Raw genomic sequence first — 19,979 nt, forward strand, 5'->3', positions numbered from 1 at the left:
CAGTACTCCAAACGTGGCCTGTCAGATGTCCCGTACAGCTGCAGCGTGACATCCCCAACTCCTCTGCTCAGTGCTCTGACCAAGAAAGGCAAACGTGCCAAAAGTCTGGTTCGTCCACCTGTGGGATCAGTTCAAGGAACTAGATGTACCTGAACTCAAGAGGTATCGCTGTTCAGCAACACTCCCCAGGTGCTGGCGTATAACTGTGTAACTCCTGACCTGGTTTGCCTTGCCAAACCTCACATTTATCGACATGAAACGGCATCTGCCACAGTCTGGCCCACAGTGGGGTGGATGGGATAGTGGCATTACCGCCGCACTGTTTATCCAGAAACCTAGCTAATGTGCGGGGGGCCTGGATTTGAATCCTGTCACAGCATGGGAGGATTTGAATTTTTTTAAAAAGATCTGCAATCCAGAGTCAAAGCATCCATTGTCCATGATTGGAAAAACCAGTCTGATTCAGTCATGCCGTTTTGGGAGGGAAACAGCCACCCTCGCCTGATCTGGCCTGTGTTTGACTCCAGACCCACAGCAAGGTAGTTGTCTCTTAACTGGCCTCTGGACAACGAGAGATGGGCACCACAGGCTGGCATAGCCAGCTACGCCCTCATCCCCTGAAGGAATATAAAAAGAAGCTGATCAAATGCTGGAATTGAGCTGATGAGCCTCAAAATCAAAAGATAAAATGGTGGAACACAGGATTAAGCACCAGTTCAGTTTTGGATATTGAATAACCAATATGAACAGGGGGCAGCACACTGGCTCAGTGGTTAGTGCCACTGCCTCTCAGCGCCCTGGGGCCCAGGTTCCATTCCCGCCTCGGCACAACTGTCTTTGTGCAAACATCACATTCTCCCCATGTCTGCAGGAGTTTCCTCCGAGTGCTGCGATGTCCTCCCACAAAGGGGAATTGGCTGTGCTAAATTGCCCGAAGTGTTCTGGGATGTGTAGGTTAGGTACATTAGTCAGGGGTAAATACAGGGTAATAGGAGAATGGGTCTGGGTGGGTTAATCTTCGGAGGGTTAGTGTGGACTCGTTGGGCTGAAGGGCCTGTTTCCACACTGAAGGGAATCTATGATTCAAAACCCGATGAGTAACTGTGCCGAGTGTGTGTCAGGAATGTTTCAGAGCGATCACTTTGCTCCGCTATGTTTTACAGTATGGATCCTGTCCCGTCGCTCAGATACAGGTTTTACAGTATGGATCCTGTCCCGTCGCTCAGATACAGGTTTTACAGTATGGATCCTGTCCCGTCGCTCAGATACAGGTTTTACAGTATGGATCCGGTCCCGTCGCTCAGATACAGGTTTTACAGTATGGATCCTGTCCCGTCGCTCAGATACAGGTTTTACAGTATGGATCCTGTCCCGTCGCTCAGATATAGGTTTTACAGTATGGATCCTGTCCCGTCGCTCAGATACAGGTTTTACAGTATGGATCCTGTCCCGTCGCTCAGATATAGGTTTTACAGTATGGAACCTGTCCCGTCGCTCAGATACAGGTTTTACAGTATGGATCCTGTCCCGTCGCTCAGATATAGGTTTTACAGTATGGATCCTGTCCCGTCGCTTAGATACAGGTTTTACAGTATGGATCCTGTCCCGTCGCTCAGATACAGGTTTTACAGTATGGATCCTGTCCCGTCGCTCAGATACAGGTTTTACAGTATGGATCCGGTCCCGTCGCTCAGATACAGGTTTTACAGTATGGATCCTGTCCCGTCGCTCAGATACAGGTTTTACAGTATGGATCCGGTCCCGTCGCTCAGATACAGGTTTTACAGTATGGATCCTGTCCCGTCGCTCAGATACAGGTTTTACAGTATGGATCCTGTCCTGGGAAGCGGGAAACTGGTTGGTCCTGTTAGCAACTGGTCAACATGGTAGAGAGTCTCTTCAGTGAAATCCCTGAATCAAAAGTGGGAGGAAAGCAAAACTATACCTGAACTCATTCTCAGACACGTGTCAGCTGCAAATCCATCTCTCCGTGACCGGACCAGTAAAAGTGATGACTAAACATTCCTGTTGGAGGCAAAGCCTTGTCTCTGTATGTAGATTAGCACCCATCCCCCAGCCCCCACCGGGGTGTTTGTTTAAAATGGGTCAAACTTCCAACAGATCAGCAGCCTCCCAACGTCAGAGACCCGGGTTTGATTCCCACATCGGGTGACTGTCTGGGTGGAGTTTCCTCCTTCTCCCCCTGTCTGGATGGGTTTCGTCCCACAGTCCACACGGGGGCAGGTTAGCAGGATTGGCCGTGCTGAGTCGTCCCATAGTATCCAGGGGTGTACAGCCTAGATAGGTTAGCTATGGGAAATGCAGGGTTACAGGGATAGGGTGGTGGGGAGGAGGGTACGGGGCAGTGGGTCTGGGTGGGATGCTGTTTGGAGAATTAGTGTGGACTCAACAGGCCAAATAGCCTACTTCCACACTGTACAGATTCTATAATCCAGGGAGAGGCCCCTTTCATCACCCTCCTGTTATCTTCCAGCAGATGTACCCTGGATTTGTTGATTCTGTCACCCACGTAGATCACACAGGGTGCCTGGAACATATAGTAGTTGTCTAAATACTCTTCCCAGTTATTAGCAGGTCATCCAAAGGCATGGTGACCTGGGATAGACCCTGTAAAATGTTCTCCGTCATAGCTGACAAATGGCACAGACTGATGACACTCCAAATAGCAGTCGCGTGTTTTGGTACAAACCCTTAGGGGTATTAATTGTCGCATGTTTTGTGAAGGACAGCGTCTCCCCCCCCCCCCCCCCACCCACACACACACCCCTGCCAGTATTGCTTGTAAGTCCCCTGTGTGAGGGATTTATCCATCTGGGAGAATTTATTTCCCTTAAAGTTCCCACAAAGACAGACTGACCCATTGGGCTTCAGGAATGGTAGCACCGGTGCTGCCCAGTTCTCAAACTCTCCTGGTTTGACGTTTCCTTCGCTTCCCAGCCGCCTGATTTCTGCCTCAACGAAGGCCAATGGCAGTGGGAGGGCCTTGCTGAATGGTGGAATCACTTCCTGGTCAATGTGCATGGTGGCCTTGGCTCCCCTGAAAGTCCCTAAACCTTCCTGAAAAACCTCTGGGCTATTTAATTCAGACTTGCCTCAGGCAGCCATTTTCTCACTGAAAAATGTAGAGCCAATCCAAGTGAATCGGAGGCTGAGGGGTGACCTTATCGAGGTATACAAAATTATGAGGGGCATGGGTAGGGTAAATAGGTGAGGTCTTTTCCCTGGGATGGGGGAGTCCAGAACTAAAGAGCATAGGTTTAGGGTGAGAGGGGAAAGATATAAAAGAGACCTAAGGGGCAACTTTTTCACCCAGAGGGTGGTACGTGTATGTAATGAGTTGCCAGAGGAAGTGGTGGAGGTTGGTACAATTGCAACATTTAAGAGGCATTTGGATGGGTATATGAATAGGAAGGGTTTGGAGGGAGATGGGCCAGGTGCTGGCAGGTGGGACTAGATTGGGTTGGGATATCTGGTCAGCATGGACGGGTTGGGCCGAAGGGTCTGTTTCCGTGCTGTACATCCCTATGACTCTGAATCTTTCTCTGCTTGGGCCTGTCAGAGCGGTGACAGGGAAATGAAGACTCTGGGGGCAGGCAGAACCTGGGCAAGTGGAAGTTTATTCATACAGAAACCAGTTAAAGCAGGGAGAGGGCCAAAGGATCGTTCCTGAATCTGGCCTTGACGTACCAATGCAGTTCATCGTTTTAATCTTTGGCTCAGATCAGAGGATAGATCAATGGCACACTCTAACCTGTACAGCAGCATTTTTATACATTTCTGTATGACAGTGATCACATACAAGATAGTCACAGCCCTTCCCTCCCGATCCAGTAAAACACCTCGTCAATGATGAGCATCCCCGTGGTCTGCCTCAGGTTCCCATTACCTCACGGTGTTTACCATGTACTATAAATCCCTCGTCCTTGGGATATTTCTATGCATCCTATTCACTCACATTCCTAAGGCACTGGTTGTACTCCCTCAGATCTGTTTCAGGCTGGCTTACCAATTAAAGACCGTTTGAATTCTTTCATTCACTGTATTCCTTTCATTAACTCCCTTCACGTTTCCCAATGTTCTAATCATCTGTGTAAAAATACGCAGGGCAGTTAATTGTAACTACCTGCTGTTTCTATTCTGAGGTTAGTGAAGGTTAGGTATACCGATTTCTACCGTTAGTCCTCCGCAGTTATTGGCCGTGAACAATCTACTGTGTCCAAGGCGAATGAGAGTATAGGACACAATCCTTGATCTGAAATCCATGTCTTTCCCGTGAAGTAACAATGTTGATTGGCGTGCAAACTGTTAACCCAACTCTACCCCCACGCCACCCGCGTCCCTCAGCTGTGACATGGCTTGGTGTGGCCCAGCACTCACAGACCTCAATTCTGTCTCAGGGCCTGTACTACTCCCAGGTGCGTCTGCTGTTCAGTAAGATTTATTTCATTTCACCGTTGAACTGTCACTTATTCCGAAATCCAAAAAATTCCGAAAACCAACTAGCCCCCAGGGTTTCGGATAAAAGATTATGTACCCGTGCTTCCGAAAGTTAACGAACTTTCACACACAAACAGAAAGGTTTTAGTTATATGCATCAATATTTGTGTTGGAGAATCTTCAACTGGAAACTCTTGCTTAATATTGCAGAGTATTTAGGAAGCAATGGTTTATTATGAAACAGCTAACTGTTGTTCTGGTAGTTATTTAGGGATTTAGAATTCTATATCTTGCTGCTGGTATTTATTCCTTTAGTGGCACAATCACCCTTTCATTAATGAACTGATTTGATAGAGACATATAAGAGGATTAGAGGGGGTAGACAGTGACAGTCTTTTTCCGTGGATGATGATGTCAGTGTGTACGAGGGGGGATAGCTACAAATTGAGGGGTGATAGATCTAAGACAGATGTCAGAGGCAGGTTCTTTACTCAGAGAGTGGTAAGGGTGTGGAATGCCCTACCTGCTAATGTAGTCACCTCAGCCACATTAGGGAGATTTAAACAATCCTTAGATAAGCACATGGATGATGATGGGATAGTGTAGGGGGACAAGCTGAGAATAGTTCACAGGTCGGCGCAACATCGAGGGCCAAAGGGCCTGTTCTGCGCTGGATTGTTCTATGTTCTATGTCTCAGGTATGTTTTTATTGTGACTGCACAGGATGGTTGTTGCTCAGGGTCCCCTTTACTGGCTTTGGAGTAGTTTTCATAGACTCCCTACAGTGTGGAAACAGGCCCTTCGGCCCAACAAGTCCACACCAACCCTCCGAAGAGTATCCCACCCAAACCCGTACCCCACCCAAACCCGTACCCCATTACTCTGCATTTCCCCCGGACTAATGCACCTAACCTGCACATCCCTGTACACTATGGGACAATTTAGCATGGCAAATCCACCCTAACCTACACATCCCTGTACACTACGGGCAGTTTAGCACGGCCAATCCACCCTAACCTGCACATCCCTGGATTGTGGGAGGAAACCCACGGGAGAATGTGCAAACTCCTGACGGACAGTCACCCGAGGCTGGAATCGAACCGGAGTCCCTGGCGCTGTGAGGCAGCAGTGCTAACCACTGAGCCACCGTATCATGCTGGTTCTGCAGTCAGTGACTGAGCTGGGTCAGTACCAACCTCCATTCGAACCAGGTAACCATTTAATCGGAGTTTTGTTGTGATTGTTTCTGACTTGCATGTTGCTCAACAGTTTCACTGATCCAAGCCAGATGTAGGTGGGCTATCCAGCATGTGTACCTTCCTGGGTACTGTGGCTGCCTATGAGTTCTTTTATGCAATTCAGGCCAAGTGGTACTCTTTTGCTGTCTCAAGTCTATAAAGCAGCAACATTTACAACGGCCTGCAGACCTGGATCCTGAAGAAAAGGTTAACCATTTAGTCAAGGCTTGGCTTTGTTTTGGAGGCTTTGCTGTGGGCTGGCCTGGGGTCGCTCTGTTCAGGATATGTCCAGAGTGGTGCTACACAATTGCCTTCACTCAAGTGGCTCGGTCCCCCCTGAGGGTGGGATGTCCACTTTCATCAGCAAACACAGTTCCTCATCCGGCCCCTGGGTTTTCCAATGACACAGCCAGATACCAAACATACCAAACAGTGCCTCAGCATTTCGTGAGGGGTTAAACCAAGGTCACATGTCTCTTAACCTCGTCAGAAATCCCCGACATGGATTCCTGTCATTCTCTTGTAAAAGCACTGAGTAAAAGTGAAGGTCTCTCAAAATTAGGGGAGTGAGGTCTGAATATTCCTGAACTCTTAAAGGATTTTAGTACCTAGTCCCTCAGGAAACGGTAGGCTCCTAACAACCACGAGCTGTCAGGGGAATTACTCGTTACTTTCCATCTGCCCCAAATGTCATTGTCCAGAAGAGAAAATCATATTCGTTCCATATCCTGGGCCCAGACTTTGACAGCCGTATCGAACAAATCAAGTTTCCCAAATCATGGCGTGTTACCAGAAACCCTGGTCCCAACCTAAAGAACGGGACGACACGGCCACTCGCCGAAGAGAGCGTCGCATTCCTAACAAGGTCACTAATGAAGGTGTAGGAGAAGTAAGCTCAAATGGGAAAGGAAAGGTTAGGCATCATGTTCGGGAGTGAGGAGTTCTCTCATTACCTTCCGACCAGTTGGATTTCTCCAGCATTTTTGGTTGAATATGATTACTGTATGGCACTCTTTGTTACATGAAGCAGTGACCAATCTTTGCAGAGGTAATTTCTTGGAGCACAGTGTGGTGACTGTCCTGCATAAATACTCATACTGTTTATCCCACTTATCTCTCCACTCTGGAGGCTCCCAGCCTCCATTCCTGATGAGACGCCGATTTCCCTGCTCCTCGGATGCTGCCTGACCTGCTGTGCTTTTCCAGCACCGCTCTAATCTAAACACTGGTTTCCAGCACCTGCAGTCCCCGTTTCTGCCTACTTATTCTGCTGTCTACCCATGGGATGGAGTGCACGTTGCTCAACTTTCAAAGCCAGCACACAAGCCATGTGGGCCACTCACTTGCTGAAAAGTAAAGGAAATTTTGTTGCACTTCTCTCAAACTTCTTACACATACCCTGGGCAGTACGGTGGCTCAGTGGTCAGCACTTCTGCCTCACTGTGCCAGGGACCTGGGTTCGATTCGAGTCTTGGGTGACTGTGTGTAGCTCATATGTTCTCCCAGTGGATTTCCTCCCATTGTCCAAAGACATGCAGGCTGGGGTGGATTAGCCATGGGAAGTGCTGGGGCAAAGTGACATTCTCTTCAGGGAGTCAGGGTGGAGTTGATGGAGCGAATGGCCTGTTTCCATGCTGTAGGGATTTGCAGCAGGTAGTTTGTGCTGCTGAGAGGCTGCCTCCATTTCTGGCCCGCAGACAGGAATGCAGTATTCCTGATGAAGGGCTTTTGCCCGAAACGTCGATTTTCCTGCTGCTCGGATGCTGCCTGACCTGCTGTGTTTTTCCAGCACCACTCTAATCCAGATCCAGGAATACAGTCAACACCGCAGCGATCGGTTCTGTCAGCTGATTAAATCCTATTAAATCAAGACAGCGACAGTTGGCGAAGCCGGGTAATGCGGATGCTTTGTCAAGGCTACTTTACCTGTCCAGGAAGTGGGAGTTGTCCTTATCAAGTGGCTTTTAATCTGGGGAATGAGTTTTTAATCCTTCTCACTTGTGAATAGGAATTGAGGAAGTTAGAAAGCCACAAAGGGAACTGTTCCATGTTTTACTTCTCTTTCGAGACATATTGTGGGTTCAAGGGTTCATTTCACTTCCAAAGAGACTCGCTGCAGTATCAATTCCACCTCTGTCCTCTTGCAGAGTAGACAGAATATCTCAGTACGGGGGGAGGGGGAGGCTGACTGTATCCCAGAAAAGGAGTCCAATGGAGCCACACATGTGGCTTCCTCTGCAGTGTCAGACAGTGGTATCCTGTCCTTCCCAGACAGGACTGAGAGCCTTAGCCACAACCCTGTTAAACTGCCTCCCGCTTCTATTATCTTGCTTCCCCTCCATATTAGCATAGCTATGTAAATCCCCCATTGAGAACAGGCAGAACCCTTCTGCCTTCCTCTCTTCCCATCAACACATGATCATGAAGAATGTGATCATCAGTCCCTGTAATCCATTCACAAGTTAGCACAGGATATCAACATGCACTGGGTTTTGTCAGGTCATGTAATGTAATGACATTCCTGAAAAAGGGCTTATGCCCGAAACGTCGAATCTCCTGTTCCTTGGATGCTGCCTGACCTGCTGTGCTTTTCCAGCAACACATTTTCAGCTCTGATCTCCAGCGTCTGCAGACCTCACTTTCTCCCCTAATGTAATGACAGTTTAGCCCTATAAAGAATACCGTCTTTGTGTGTAGATTTGTGAAGAGGTGTCACCACAAGTAGACAGATGACTCCTTCTGGTCAGATTGAGAAGCTCTCACCAGCTGTCTGCTAATAAAGCATGTACTTCTGAGCAGAAACGTCTGGCGTCCGGATTTGTGGAGGAGAGACATCAATAGAATTACTGCAATGAGGGCATCCTGGCATGCTCCGAAATATCCAATTTCAAATACTGCCCATGGCATCCGGAAGGTGCCAATGACGGCTTCACCCATGGGACTGGCTTCAATCACCCTGGCACTGGATTCAGCTTGATTCTGCAGAGGATGTTCCTGGTGATTGTGGATGCCCACACCAAGGCGGCCGTCATGAAGTCAGCAACAAAAACCACTGACAGGATGAAATATTTGCCAGGTTTGGGAACCCCGAACAGGTCGTGAGTGACAGTCGTCAAGTGTTTGTGGAGCATGAGTTTGAGGAGAAGCTGGTAAAGCACAGAGCCAGATGGATGAGATCAGCTCCGGATCCCACTCTGTGTCAAGTGGCCAAGAGGAGAGATTTGTACTAACTATGAAGCAGACCTTTGAAGACCTCTCAAGGGGCGGGTTCACTGGGCTGATGACTCAAATAGTTCCTCACCTTGTACAGGAACACACCACACACACGATGACCCAGTGTTTGCTCATGACCTGAATGTTCAACTGTGAGCTGACAACTATATTTGACTTACTGCAGCCAGAAGAGACCAGAGTTGGGACAGCAAAATCAAGAAGGATAGATCGTCAGAATCATAGAATCCCTATGTTGTGGAAACAGGCCCTTCGGCCCAACAGCTTTACACCGACCCTCCGAGGAGTAACCCTCCCAGACCCATGCCCTGAACAGTGTGTGCAGTTTAGCATGGCCAATTCACCGAGCCCTCACACCTTTGGATTGTGGGAGGAAACAATGCAGATGGGGAAAATGTCAAGCACCACACAGTCAGCCGAGGCTGGAATCAAACCCAGGCCCTTAGCGCTGTGAGGCAGCAGCGCTAACCACTGAGCCAGGAGAAAATGACAACTGCAGATGCCAGAGACCAGAGGCGAGAGTGTAGTCCTGGAAAAGCACGGCCAGTCAGGCAACATCGCAGAGCAGGAGAATTGACGTTTCGAGCATGAGCTTTTCATCAGAGTGCACTCACACACTCGCAGACACCTCCTTCTCCCCCCTTGACAGCACCACTCACGGACACCTCCTCCTGCTGCCCCCTTGATCACAACCTTACCTCCAGTCACCCAACCACAAATAGATATAAGTCAAAGAGTGTGGTGTGGGAAAAGCACAGTCGGTCAGACAGCATCCAAGGACCAGGAGAGTCGATATTTCGGGCATCAGCTGCTTCTCGGATGCTGCCTGACCGGCTGTGTTCTTTCAGCGCCATGCTCTTTGACTCTGATCTCCAGCCACCCGGGTTCAATTCCAGGCTCGGGAGACTGCCACATGCTCCCCATGTCTGGATGGGTTTCCACCGGGTGCTCTGGCTTCCTCCCACAGTCCAAAGATTGGATTAGATTACTTAGTGTGGCAACAGGCCCTTCAGCCCAACAAGTCGACACTGACCCACCAAAGCGTGACCCACCCAGACCCATTCCCCTACCTTTACCCCTTCACCTAACAATAAGGGCAAGTTAGCATGGCCAATTCACCCTAACCTGCACTTGTGGAGGGTCAGGGTAAATTGACTGTGCTAAATTGCCCACAGCGTCCAGGGGTGTGTAGGTTAGGTGCATTAGTCAGGGGTGATAGGGTAGTGGAATGAGTCTGGCTGGGTCAGTATGGACTTGTTGGGCTGAAGGGCCTGTTTCCGCACTGTAGGGGATTCTGTATCCGTTGTGCAGTGCTCACTTTCTCCCATTTGCTGTTGAGTTAAGTATCTGAGAGAGAGTGCCAGGGAAAGTGAGTTGAGGATGATCAGACGAGCCATGCTTTTATGGGACAAAGGGGACTCAGTGTGGGCGGGGCGGACACGTGGAGTTCACACTGAGTTCTATTTGTTCCGTCACAATGAGGTCCGGCTGATTGGCGGTGACGCCGACCAATGGAAAGGGCGCGCTTCGGGACAACTAATGGGAATAGTTGGAGGGCGGGGCTGGCAGTCTGACGTCACGAACAGGGAGGCGGGGACGACGTGATGATCTCAGCGGCGCGGCTGACGCGATCACGTCGGGGGCGGGCGGTCGGTTGAGCGGAAGGTGGAGGAGGAGACATGGCGGCCCCGTGAGTGGGGAAGCGGGAGGGAAACGGAGGTGGTGCCGGCTGGCCGGCCTGGGGGCGGGGTGTCATTACCGCGCCGTGGGTAGGCTGCCGGATCCGTATCGGCAACGTCCGGTTCTGCGCTTGCAGCGAAAGGAAAGAGGCGACCGGCCGCCCGGCCCGGTTACTGACGTCGCCATTTTTATTGGGAGGCAACTGAGGAGGAGGGGGCCGCTGGTGTCACAGGGCGCATGCGCGCTCTTCTGTGTGATGTCAGAGAGACAGTGGCCTCATGGGAAGGCTGTTGCCCAGTGGGGAGACAATCGCCTCATGGGAAGGCAAGTTGCCCAATGGGAAGGCAGTTGCCCAATGGGGAGACAATGGCCTCATGGGAAGGCAAGTTGCCCAATGGGGAGACAATGGCCTCATGGGAAGGCAAGTTGCCCAGTGGGGAGACAATCGCCTCATGGGAGGACAGTGGCCTCATGGGAAGGCAAGTTGCCCAATGGGGAGACAATGGCCTCATGGGAAGGCAAGTTGCCCAATGGGGAGACAATGGCCTCATGGGAAGGCAAGTTGCCCAATGGGGAGACAATGGCCTCATGGGAAGGCAAGTTGCCCAATGGGGAGACAATGGCCTCATGGGAAGGCAAGTTGCCCAATGGGGAGACAATGGCCTCATGGGAAGGCAAGTTGCCCAATGGGGAGACAATGGCCTCATGGGAAGGCAAGTTGCCCAATGGGGAGGCAATGGCCTCATGGGAGGACAGTGGCCAGTGGCAATGGGCTGCCCTTGTGCGGAGGGGTCATGTGGAGAGGGTGGGTCGGTCAGCCCCCTGTGGAGGGGATAGTCTGTCCTGTGTGGAGTTGGTGCCTTAGTGGTATTATTGGTGGACTGTTAATCCAGAGATCCAGAATAATGTTCTGGGGACATGGGTTCGAATCTCGCCACGGCAGATGGTGGAATTTGCATTCAGTGAAAAACAAACTCTGGCATTAAGGGTCTAACGCTGAGCATGAATCCACTGTCGATTGTGGGAAAGACCCACCTCGTTCACTCATGCCCTTTTGGGAGGGAAACTGCCACCCTTACCTGGTCTGGCCTATGTGTGACTCGAAGCCCTCAGCAATGTGGTTAACTCTTAACTGCCCTCTGGGCGGTAAATGCTGACCAAGCCAGCAATACCTTAGTCCCATGAATGAGAAAAAAGGGGGAGGATTTATACACAGCAAACTCAAACCAGGTGAGATGTTTGTCTGTTTGGAATTTCTGCCCTGCACTGACTGCGATGGGTTTGGAAACTCTATGAAACGTTGGTAAAGCGTTGAATCAACAAATCAGCTGCTTTCCTTCGAGATCCCGGTGAAACAGTGCTGGAGGCTAAGCACAGAAGTCAGGGTGGGAGTGAGTGGAGAATTAAAAGTGGCAAGTGACTCCCGATAGCAGTGTCAAGCAGATTTGGTTGTGAGCAGTGAATACAGCGCATAGATTACAATTAGCCCAAAGAAATCTCTGATCGGTTTCAACGGTCAAAACTTTAACCACAGCCTGAAAAAGGGCTCTTTCTTTGATGAGTAAGTGATACAAAGTAAAATGAAACAATTCCCAGGGTATGAAATTCTGCCCTTGTTGTAGGATTTAAAAAGTATCACTGTGACCACAATCAACTAAATCTGTACCTACCTATTGAACCACATTTCTGGTGTGATCTCCAGTGTGTGTGTTTGGAGGTGCTGGGTTTCCTATGGCCCGACTGCTCTTGTTCGAGGTTTTTGGGGCTTGGGAGATTCCATTGCACACCTGGTCCAGTTGCAGTTGGCTAAAGCTACCTTCTTTCTCACTCTGTCTTCCCTTCCTACAGAAAGGTTCACATGTCGTCTAGTCCCAGACTAGATGCCGGGTTCCCACCTTTGAGTGACATTAGTGAATCGGCCTGATGTGTTTGCGACTTAGCCGCGTTCACAGTCAGGTTTTACTGTGTTCCCTTCATTTTACAGGGCATTTGTGAAGGGGCGTTTCTGAGGATCAGGGCTCAAACTGGACATTTTGCCAAGAGCTCCCTGAGGAGCTTAATTCTTCGGGACCTGGATTCTGAACATGGAAGGAAGAGGTACCATTACCAGAGAGGAGAACCCTTACACCAGTTCTGGGGCTGGACAAGGATTCGGCCAATCATCTAGTCTGTCAAGACATGGAGTTCTTCACAGTGAGGAGAGACTGTGGCATTGTGGGGACTGCAGCAAGGGGTTTAAGTACCCCTCTCAACTGGAAGCTCATCGGCGCAGTCACACAAGGGAGAGGCCATTCATCTGCTCCGAGTGTGGGAAGGGATTCATTCAGTTGTCACACCTGCTGACGCACCAGAGGGTGCACACTGATAACAGGCCTTTTAAATGCTCCGACTGTGGGAAGTGCTTCAAGAGTTCCAAGCAACTGATGTCCCATCAACGCGTTCACACAGACAAGAAACCGTACAGGTGCTCTCACTGTGGGACTGGCTTCAGGCAGTCGTCTGATCTCACTGTACACCAGCGGGTGCACACCGGCGAGAGGCCGTTCATCTGCTCCAAGTGTGGGAAAGGATTCATCAATTCGTCCCACCTGCTGACCCACCAGCGAGTCCACACCGAGGAGAGACCGTTCACCTGCAGGGAGTGTGGGAAAGGATTCACTCAGCTGTCCAATCTGCTCAGACACCAACGGGTTCACAGCGATGAGAGACCCTTTACCTGCCCGCATTGTGGCAAGTGCTATAAAAGCTCCGGGGAGCTAGTGCGGCATCAGCGCGTCCACACGGACGAGAGACCCTTTCGCTGCTCCCACTGCGGGACCGGGTTCAAGCGATCCTCTGAGCTGACTGTACACCAACGGGTCCACACTGGGGAAAGGCCGTTCTCCTGCGCCGAGTGCGGGAAGGAATTCACTCAGTCCTCCCACCTCCTCCAACACCAACGGATTCACACCGGGGAGAGACCGTTCAGCTGCTGCAAGTGTGGGAAGGGATTCATTAACTCCTCCAACCTCCAGAGTCACCAGCGAGTTCACAAGTAACTGCAGCGTTGGCGGTTTGCTGTTTATCCCAGCTTGGACTGCAATCTGATATTAATGACTTTCAACCTGGCTGGAGGTGTTAACATTCTGGACAAAATGCACATTCAGCCTTCCATTAAATTATGTGCCAAGGCTTTTTAATATCTCCAGCACAAGTTAGTTCCGTTTGAAAGCATTCCTTCCACACCCCACCCCCGTCTAACAAGTGTGAAGAGCTAGGAAAGGTTCCTTGCCAGGGGTCCAGACAACCCAATCAGTTGTCCCTGCTACTTCCCTTTCCCACAGACCAAACTGTCTCCCAAATTCCTCCTTGCCCGAGCCCTGAATTCCCATCTGTCTCTATTTTCTCTCCTATCTCCAGTCATGCCCTGGCAGAGTTCATTGTGACCAGCCTCTTGCTCCTGTGACCCTGGTCCCAATTAATTGCTGCCCATTTAAATTCCCCAGGCTGGCTGAAACAGATCTCATTCCTGGCGAAGCGCCTTTGCCCGAAACATGTGTTCTCCTGCTCCTCGGATGCTGCCTGACCTGCTGTGCGTTTCCAGCAACCACACTCTCCACTCTGATTCCCCAGCGCCTGCAGTCCTCACTTTCTCCCTCGGTAAAACAGAAGCTGACTTTGCAAAAGCGAAATGCTGCAAATTGGTGGAAATCTAAAATAAGAACAAAGTGTTGGAGAAACTCGGCAAATTTGGTAGCCCCTGGTTGAGAGAGAGATCACTGTTAGCAATGTGACGCCTGCTTGGAACTGAGGAATCATCGGATTTGAAACGTGAATTCTGGTCTCTTGTCACAGGGGCTGCCAAACCTGCCAGCTTTCCTCGTTTTGCTTTCTCTAACTCCCCTTTCCTGATTGCAGTGGGTCCGATCCGTGATGGGGTTAATAGGAAGGAACTTTCCCAGTTAGTCGAAGGATCAATAACTGGAGCATAAATTTATGGTAAAGGGCAGGAGATTTAAGGGAAGAATTTTGGACCCAGTGGGATGTGTGTAGAGAGGAGCCTGGATTATCCGAAGGACACGGGTGGTGAGTATTTTGTGCGGTTAATTGAATGCCCGATCACATAAGTTAGCCAAGCATCGGAAGCTTGTGATCTCGTTCGGCGAATGCAAAATTTGGTTTATCGAATGCTGGATCGTCGAGATTCCTCCGTATCTGGAATTTGCTCCCTGAAAGGATGGTAGGGGCAGAAATCATTTCAACGTTTAATCGGTATTTAGATGATCGGTTGTAGTGCCGTAGCACAACCGAGCTACAGGCCAAGTACTGGGAAGTGGGGTGAGAGGACTCAGGGGGTGTAAAACTCTCATCACTCCAAAAAGACGCTGGTTAAAAACTTTAAAAGTCTCACACAAGCTCCAGGTCACGGTCCGACAGGTTGATTTGGAAGCAGCAGCTTTCGGAGCGCTGCTCCTTCAGCAGGTGGTGGAACCTGACGGACACACAGCCGCCTACTGAAGGAGCAGCGCTCCGAAAGCTGCTGCTTCCAAATCCACCTGTCGGAGCGGAACCAGGTGGTGTGGGATTTGTCCAGCCCGGTCCGACACCGGCACCTCCACATCCTTGTTATAATCGGCCGCTCCAGTCCAGGGGGAGCAATTCTTCTGAGGCACTGTGGGGATAATGTTTTCTCAATGTAAGTTCATTACAAAATTCCACAAACTGCAATCGGACAAGTGAGCAGTGCAAGGATTCGAAGCTGTTGCAAATGTATACACACACACACACACACACACACACACACCACACATATATATGTAATTAAGGTCACTGGTATATTGAGCCAATTCAACACATCTCACAAATTCAGAATTTCTCCTGGACTGATCCAGGAGGTACGAATGAGTGATGGAGGCAGTCAGGGGGAATAATTCCAGGGGAATTTCGGGAGCAGGAAGGGTAAATCGAGTGAACAGAGGACAGAGAATATTCTTATCCCCATGAGACTCGACAGGCTCTCAGTTGCTAACAGCAAGGGGGCTTTGTCTCAGTCTGGATTTGATATGGCTCAGTTGAGTTGCCACCAGAGCAGTGATGGGGAAGGCTGTGCCAAAACATGTCTGGAAATCTTCAATATTTGTGCTTAATTTTGAGGATCTTGGTGCAATATTCATTCAAGAATCAAATGCAGACCCACGAAGAATTGAGCTCCTCGGTTAAAATCAAGTGGAAAAATTATTCTTTCTGCATTGTATATCATCCCCAAGATATACTGCAGCTGCTCACCACCTACACTAAGTCTCCGTCAGAGATACCCGAACATAAACCAACCACAGCCAGCACCAAGAAAACACAGGCAGCCAGGGCTGGGAATATGCCAGCATTCCTCCAAAACACACTCACCGTCCCCACACCGACAAGGGCTCACCCAGCGCGCCGTCCCCAAACCGGGAGGGCTCACCCAGCGCGGCGTCCCCAAACCGGGAGGGCTCACCCAGCCCGGCGTCCCCAAACCGGGAGGGTTCACCCAGCGCGCCGTCCCCAAACCGGAAGGGTTCACCCAGCGCGGCGTCCCCAAACCGGGAAGGGGTCACCCAGCGCGGCGTCCCCAAACCGGGAGGGTTCACCCAGCGCGCCGTCCCCAAACCGGAAGGGCTCACCCAGCCCGGCATCCCCAAACCGGGAGGGCTCACCCAGCCCGGCGTCCCCAAACCGGGAGGGCTCACCCAGCGCACTGTCCCCAAACCGGGAGGGCTCACCCGGCGCGGCGTCCCCAAACCGGGAAGGGGTCACCCAGCGCGCCGTCCCCAAACCGGGAAGGGGTCACCCAGCGCGCCGTCCCCAAACCGGGAAGGGGTCACCCAGCACGTGGTCCCCAAACCGGGAGGGCTCACCCAGCGCGGCGTCCCCAAACCGGGAGGGCTCACCCAGCGCGGCGTCCCCAAACCGGGAGGGCTCACCCAGCGCGGCGTCCCCAAACCGGGAGGGTTCACCCAGCGCGGCGTCCCCAAACCGGGAGGGCTCACCCAGCGCGGCGCCCCCAAGCCGGGAGGGCTCACCCAGCGCACCATCCCCAAACCGGGAGGGCTCACCCAGGACACCGTCCCCAAACCGGGAGGGCTCACCCAGCGCGGCGTCCCCAAACCAGGAGGGCTCACCCAGCCCGTGGTCCCCAAACCGGGAGGGCTCACCCATCCCACCATCCCCAAACCGGGAGGGCTCACCCAGCGCACCGTCCCCAAGCCGGGAGGGCTCACCCAGCGCACCGTCCCCAAACCGGGAGGGCTCACCCATCCCACCGTCCCCAAACCGGGAGGGCTCACCCGGGACCCCGTCCCCAAACCAGGAGGGCTCACCCAGCGCACCGTCCCCAAACCGGGAGGGCTCACCCAGGACACCGTCCCCAAACCGGGAGGGCTCACCCATCCCACCGTCCCCAAACCGGGAGGGCTCACCCAGGACACCGTCCCCAAACCGGGAGGGCTCACCCATCCCACCGTCCCCAAACCGGGAGGGCTCACCCAGCGCACTGTCCCCAAACCGGGAGGGCTCACCCAGCGCGGCATCCCCAAACCGGGAGGGCTCACCCAGCGCGTGGTCCCCAAACTGGGAAGGCTCACCCAGCGCGTGGTCCCCAAACTGGGAGGGCTCACCCAGCCCGCCGTCCCCGCACCAGAAACAAATCCCATAAACTGAAACTGCCTTGTACTCCAATCGCACAGCTTTTCCTGACCTTCCCCACACTAAGTTGTGAGTAATGGTGATGTCAATGAGCGTAATCTTTGGCAGGGCTATTTTTGACTCTTTGCCAGGATTTATTCGAAGAGAAAGACCCGACGTTTTGAACAGTAATTCCTCTTGGTCCTGAAACCGACAACGCAGGGAGACGCTTACCGGATCAGACAACATCCGTGGAAAGGACAAACGCTGGCCCTTCCTCAAACCTAGTCCGTTTGGTGCAAGGGTCAACAAGTCTCGGCAGGGATGGTATCATCCCAGCAGACAGCTGACTTAACAGTTGGAAACACTGAAAATAAATTCAGAAATGTTGATGGTTATGGATCCATTTTGTTCTGTTAAAGATGCAAAAGCAGTTTCCTTCAGATCTACTATTCAATTTGTTTTAAGCATTGAAAATTTATACTGGTGTCACTACAATATCAGAAGCACCCGTTTGTTTCAAATTAAAAACTCTCAATTTTCATTAGTGTTGGTTTCTCTTCTACAAATTTTCAGTCCCGTGAATTTCTTTTCGCAGAATCACTCCTGGTCAGAAAAAAAACAACTCAGCCACGTGAGAACGATCAAAGCAAAGCATGGATAACACTGCCAGCTGAAAGAAATGTCGGGTCAGATTGCAGTTTCCAACCTCGCCTCCATTCTCTCGTTACTGAAAAGCTTTCCAGGCTCAAGTGAGGCAGATTCCTTGTCCGAATCAGTTAGGTAAGGTAAAGGAGTCAGGTAAAAACCAGGACTGCGGATGCTGGAAGCCAGAGTCTAGATTAGAGTGGTGCTGGAAAAGCACAGCAGGTCAGCCAGCATCCGAGGAGCAGGAGAAGGTAACGAAGTAAGAGCATCTGACAGGGATTTGCGACGAAAGCAAAATACTGCCAGAGAAATGGAGTAGCATCTGTGGAGGCAGGAACACAGTTGATTTGTTTTGAGGCCACTGCCCCTTTGTCAGGAGGTCTCCGTCCCAGAGGGATACACATTCCAGTCAGCCGGAGAATTCTTGGGGATTCCTTCACCATCTCCCAACTTCCCAGGAGTAATTTAGGTCAACGCCTTCTTTCATCCCAACAACCGGAACGTTTCGACACCACTGGCACAGACAGTTTGGATTCCTTCACTTGGGCTGACCGGGAGAACGTGAGCTGGAGGAGATCAGAGCGGTGCTGGAAAAGCACAGCAGGTCAGGCAGCATCCCAGGAGCACGGAAATGATGAAGGGCTTCCGCCCGAGATGTCGGCTCTCCTGCTCCTCAGATGCTGCCTGACCAGCGCCACCCTCTCTCGGCTCCGACCAGCGTTTATCTCCACATTATATCCCTGCCTTTTCTGTCACGTCTTGACTACTTGCTAATAGTGTAATGTTCGAGCTGGTGAGCATTAGGGTCAGCTTTGCTTTTGCATCAGTTACAGGGGTCACCTCCACTGCCTCGGTTTCCAACTCCGTGTGCGTTGTGGGTTCTGCCTTCAACAACCATTGCTGCTGCCTCGTACTGACTGAACTCAATAACTTCCAAATGCCCAGATCGGTTTATGAAGCTTCTGTTGAGCTGCCTGTGAAACAGTTCAATATTTTCAGTACTTTGTCAGTTTAATCTGATAAGATTTGCATCCAACAGCATTTATAGCAGATATAATCCGCAGTAACCCTTAAACTCTCTTTAAACTCCCACATCTGACAAGAAGTACATATCACTGCAAAGGCCATTTTTGCTCCTTCGCAATCTACAGACCCAGAAAATAACACCGTCTTATTCCTCTACAAACACTGCCCCAGGTTAAATTAATAGCTGTGACTTATATATTAAATTTAATCAAGAGACTCATCTCCAAAAACATATAACCAAGAAAGAACCCACCGTACTCAGTAATACAGCCTTTCTCTTGGACAGACATAAAACAACAATTAACCGATCTGATTCTGTGTTGTGAACTTCGCCCAAACCGGTTCCTCCCAGATTAGTTGTGAATGTTAATTTTCCCAGATGCACTCTGCTGTTTTTGAATTCATTTGTCGCTGGACATCAAAGGCAGTAACTGTGCAGGTTCTCTCTCTCTCGCCCTCCTGCACTGTCCTCCCCATGTGCTTCCTGTCTCTGTCCTTCTCCCTTTTAAAACTGCTGTTGTTTTGACTTTTTTTTCCCAAAGTACCAAAACAATGCAACAGCGTATAAACCAGGAATTCGAGGAGATCACCACCAGCTCCTAAACTACATCAAAGAAAAAGGAGCAGCTCCTACAACTAGAAATTTTTCCCGTCCTCCAATGGGCTGAGAAATGGCAAATGGAGTTTAATTCAGATAAATGCGAGGTGCTGCATTTTGGGAAAGCAAATCTTAGCAGGACATATACATTTAATGGTAAGGTCCTAGGGAGTGTTGCTGAACAAAGAGACCTTGGAGTGCAGTTGCAGGTAGATAGGATAGTGAAGAAGGCGTTTGGTCTGCTTTCCTTTATTGGTCAGAGTATGGAGTACAGGAGTTGGGAGGTCATGATGCGGCTGTACAGGACATTGGTTAGGCCACTGTTGGAATATTGCATGCAATTCTGGTCTCCTTCCTATCGGAAAGATGTTGTGAAACTTGAAAGGGTTCAGAAAAGATTTAGAAGGATGTTGCCAGGGTTGGAGGGTTTGAGCTACAGGGAGAGGCTGAACAGGCTGGGG

General features: G+C 50.7%; 1 protein-coding gene across 3 annotated transcripts in view; it reads left to right on the forward strand.

Annotated features, from left to right (window-relative positions):
* LOC132828731 (zinc finger protein 239-like) overlaps positions 1-15,088 on the forward strand; it is a 50,195-nt gene extending 35,107 nt beyond the window's left edge. The window contains exons 1-2 of one of the 3 annotated variants that reach the window (XM_060845850.1): positions 10,573-10,617; positions 12,592-15,088. In XM_060845850.1, the coding sequence (XP_060701833.1) occupies positions 12,692-13,645 (954 nt within the window). In that variant the 5' untranslated portion in view covers positions 10,573-10,617; positions 12,592-12,691 and the 3' untranslated portion in view covers positions 13,646-15,088. Of the gene's footprint in view, positions 1-10,572; positions 10,618-12,591 lie in introns of those variants that run through there. The other 2 variants (XM_060845851.1, XM_060845849.1) reach the window with 2 other exon arrangements.
* The last annotated feature ends 4,891 nt before the right edge of the window (positions 15,089-19,979 follow it).

The sequence above is a fragment of the Hemiscyllium ocellatum genome, chromosome 27 (genome assembly GCF_020745735.1).
Source record: "Hemiscyllium ocellatum isolate sHemOce1 chromosome 27, sHemOce1.pat.X.cur, whole genome shotgun sequence".
NCBI lineage: Eukaryota > Metazoa > Chordata > Chondrichthyes > Orectolobiformes > Hemiscylliidae > Hemiscyllium > Hemiscyllium ocellatum.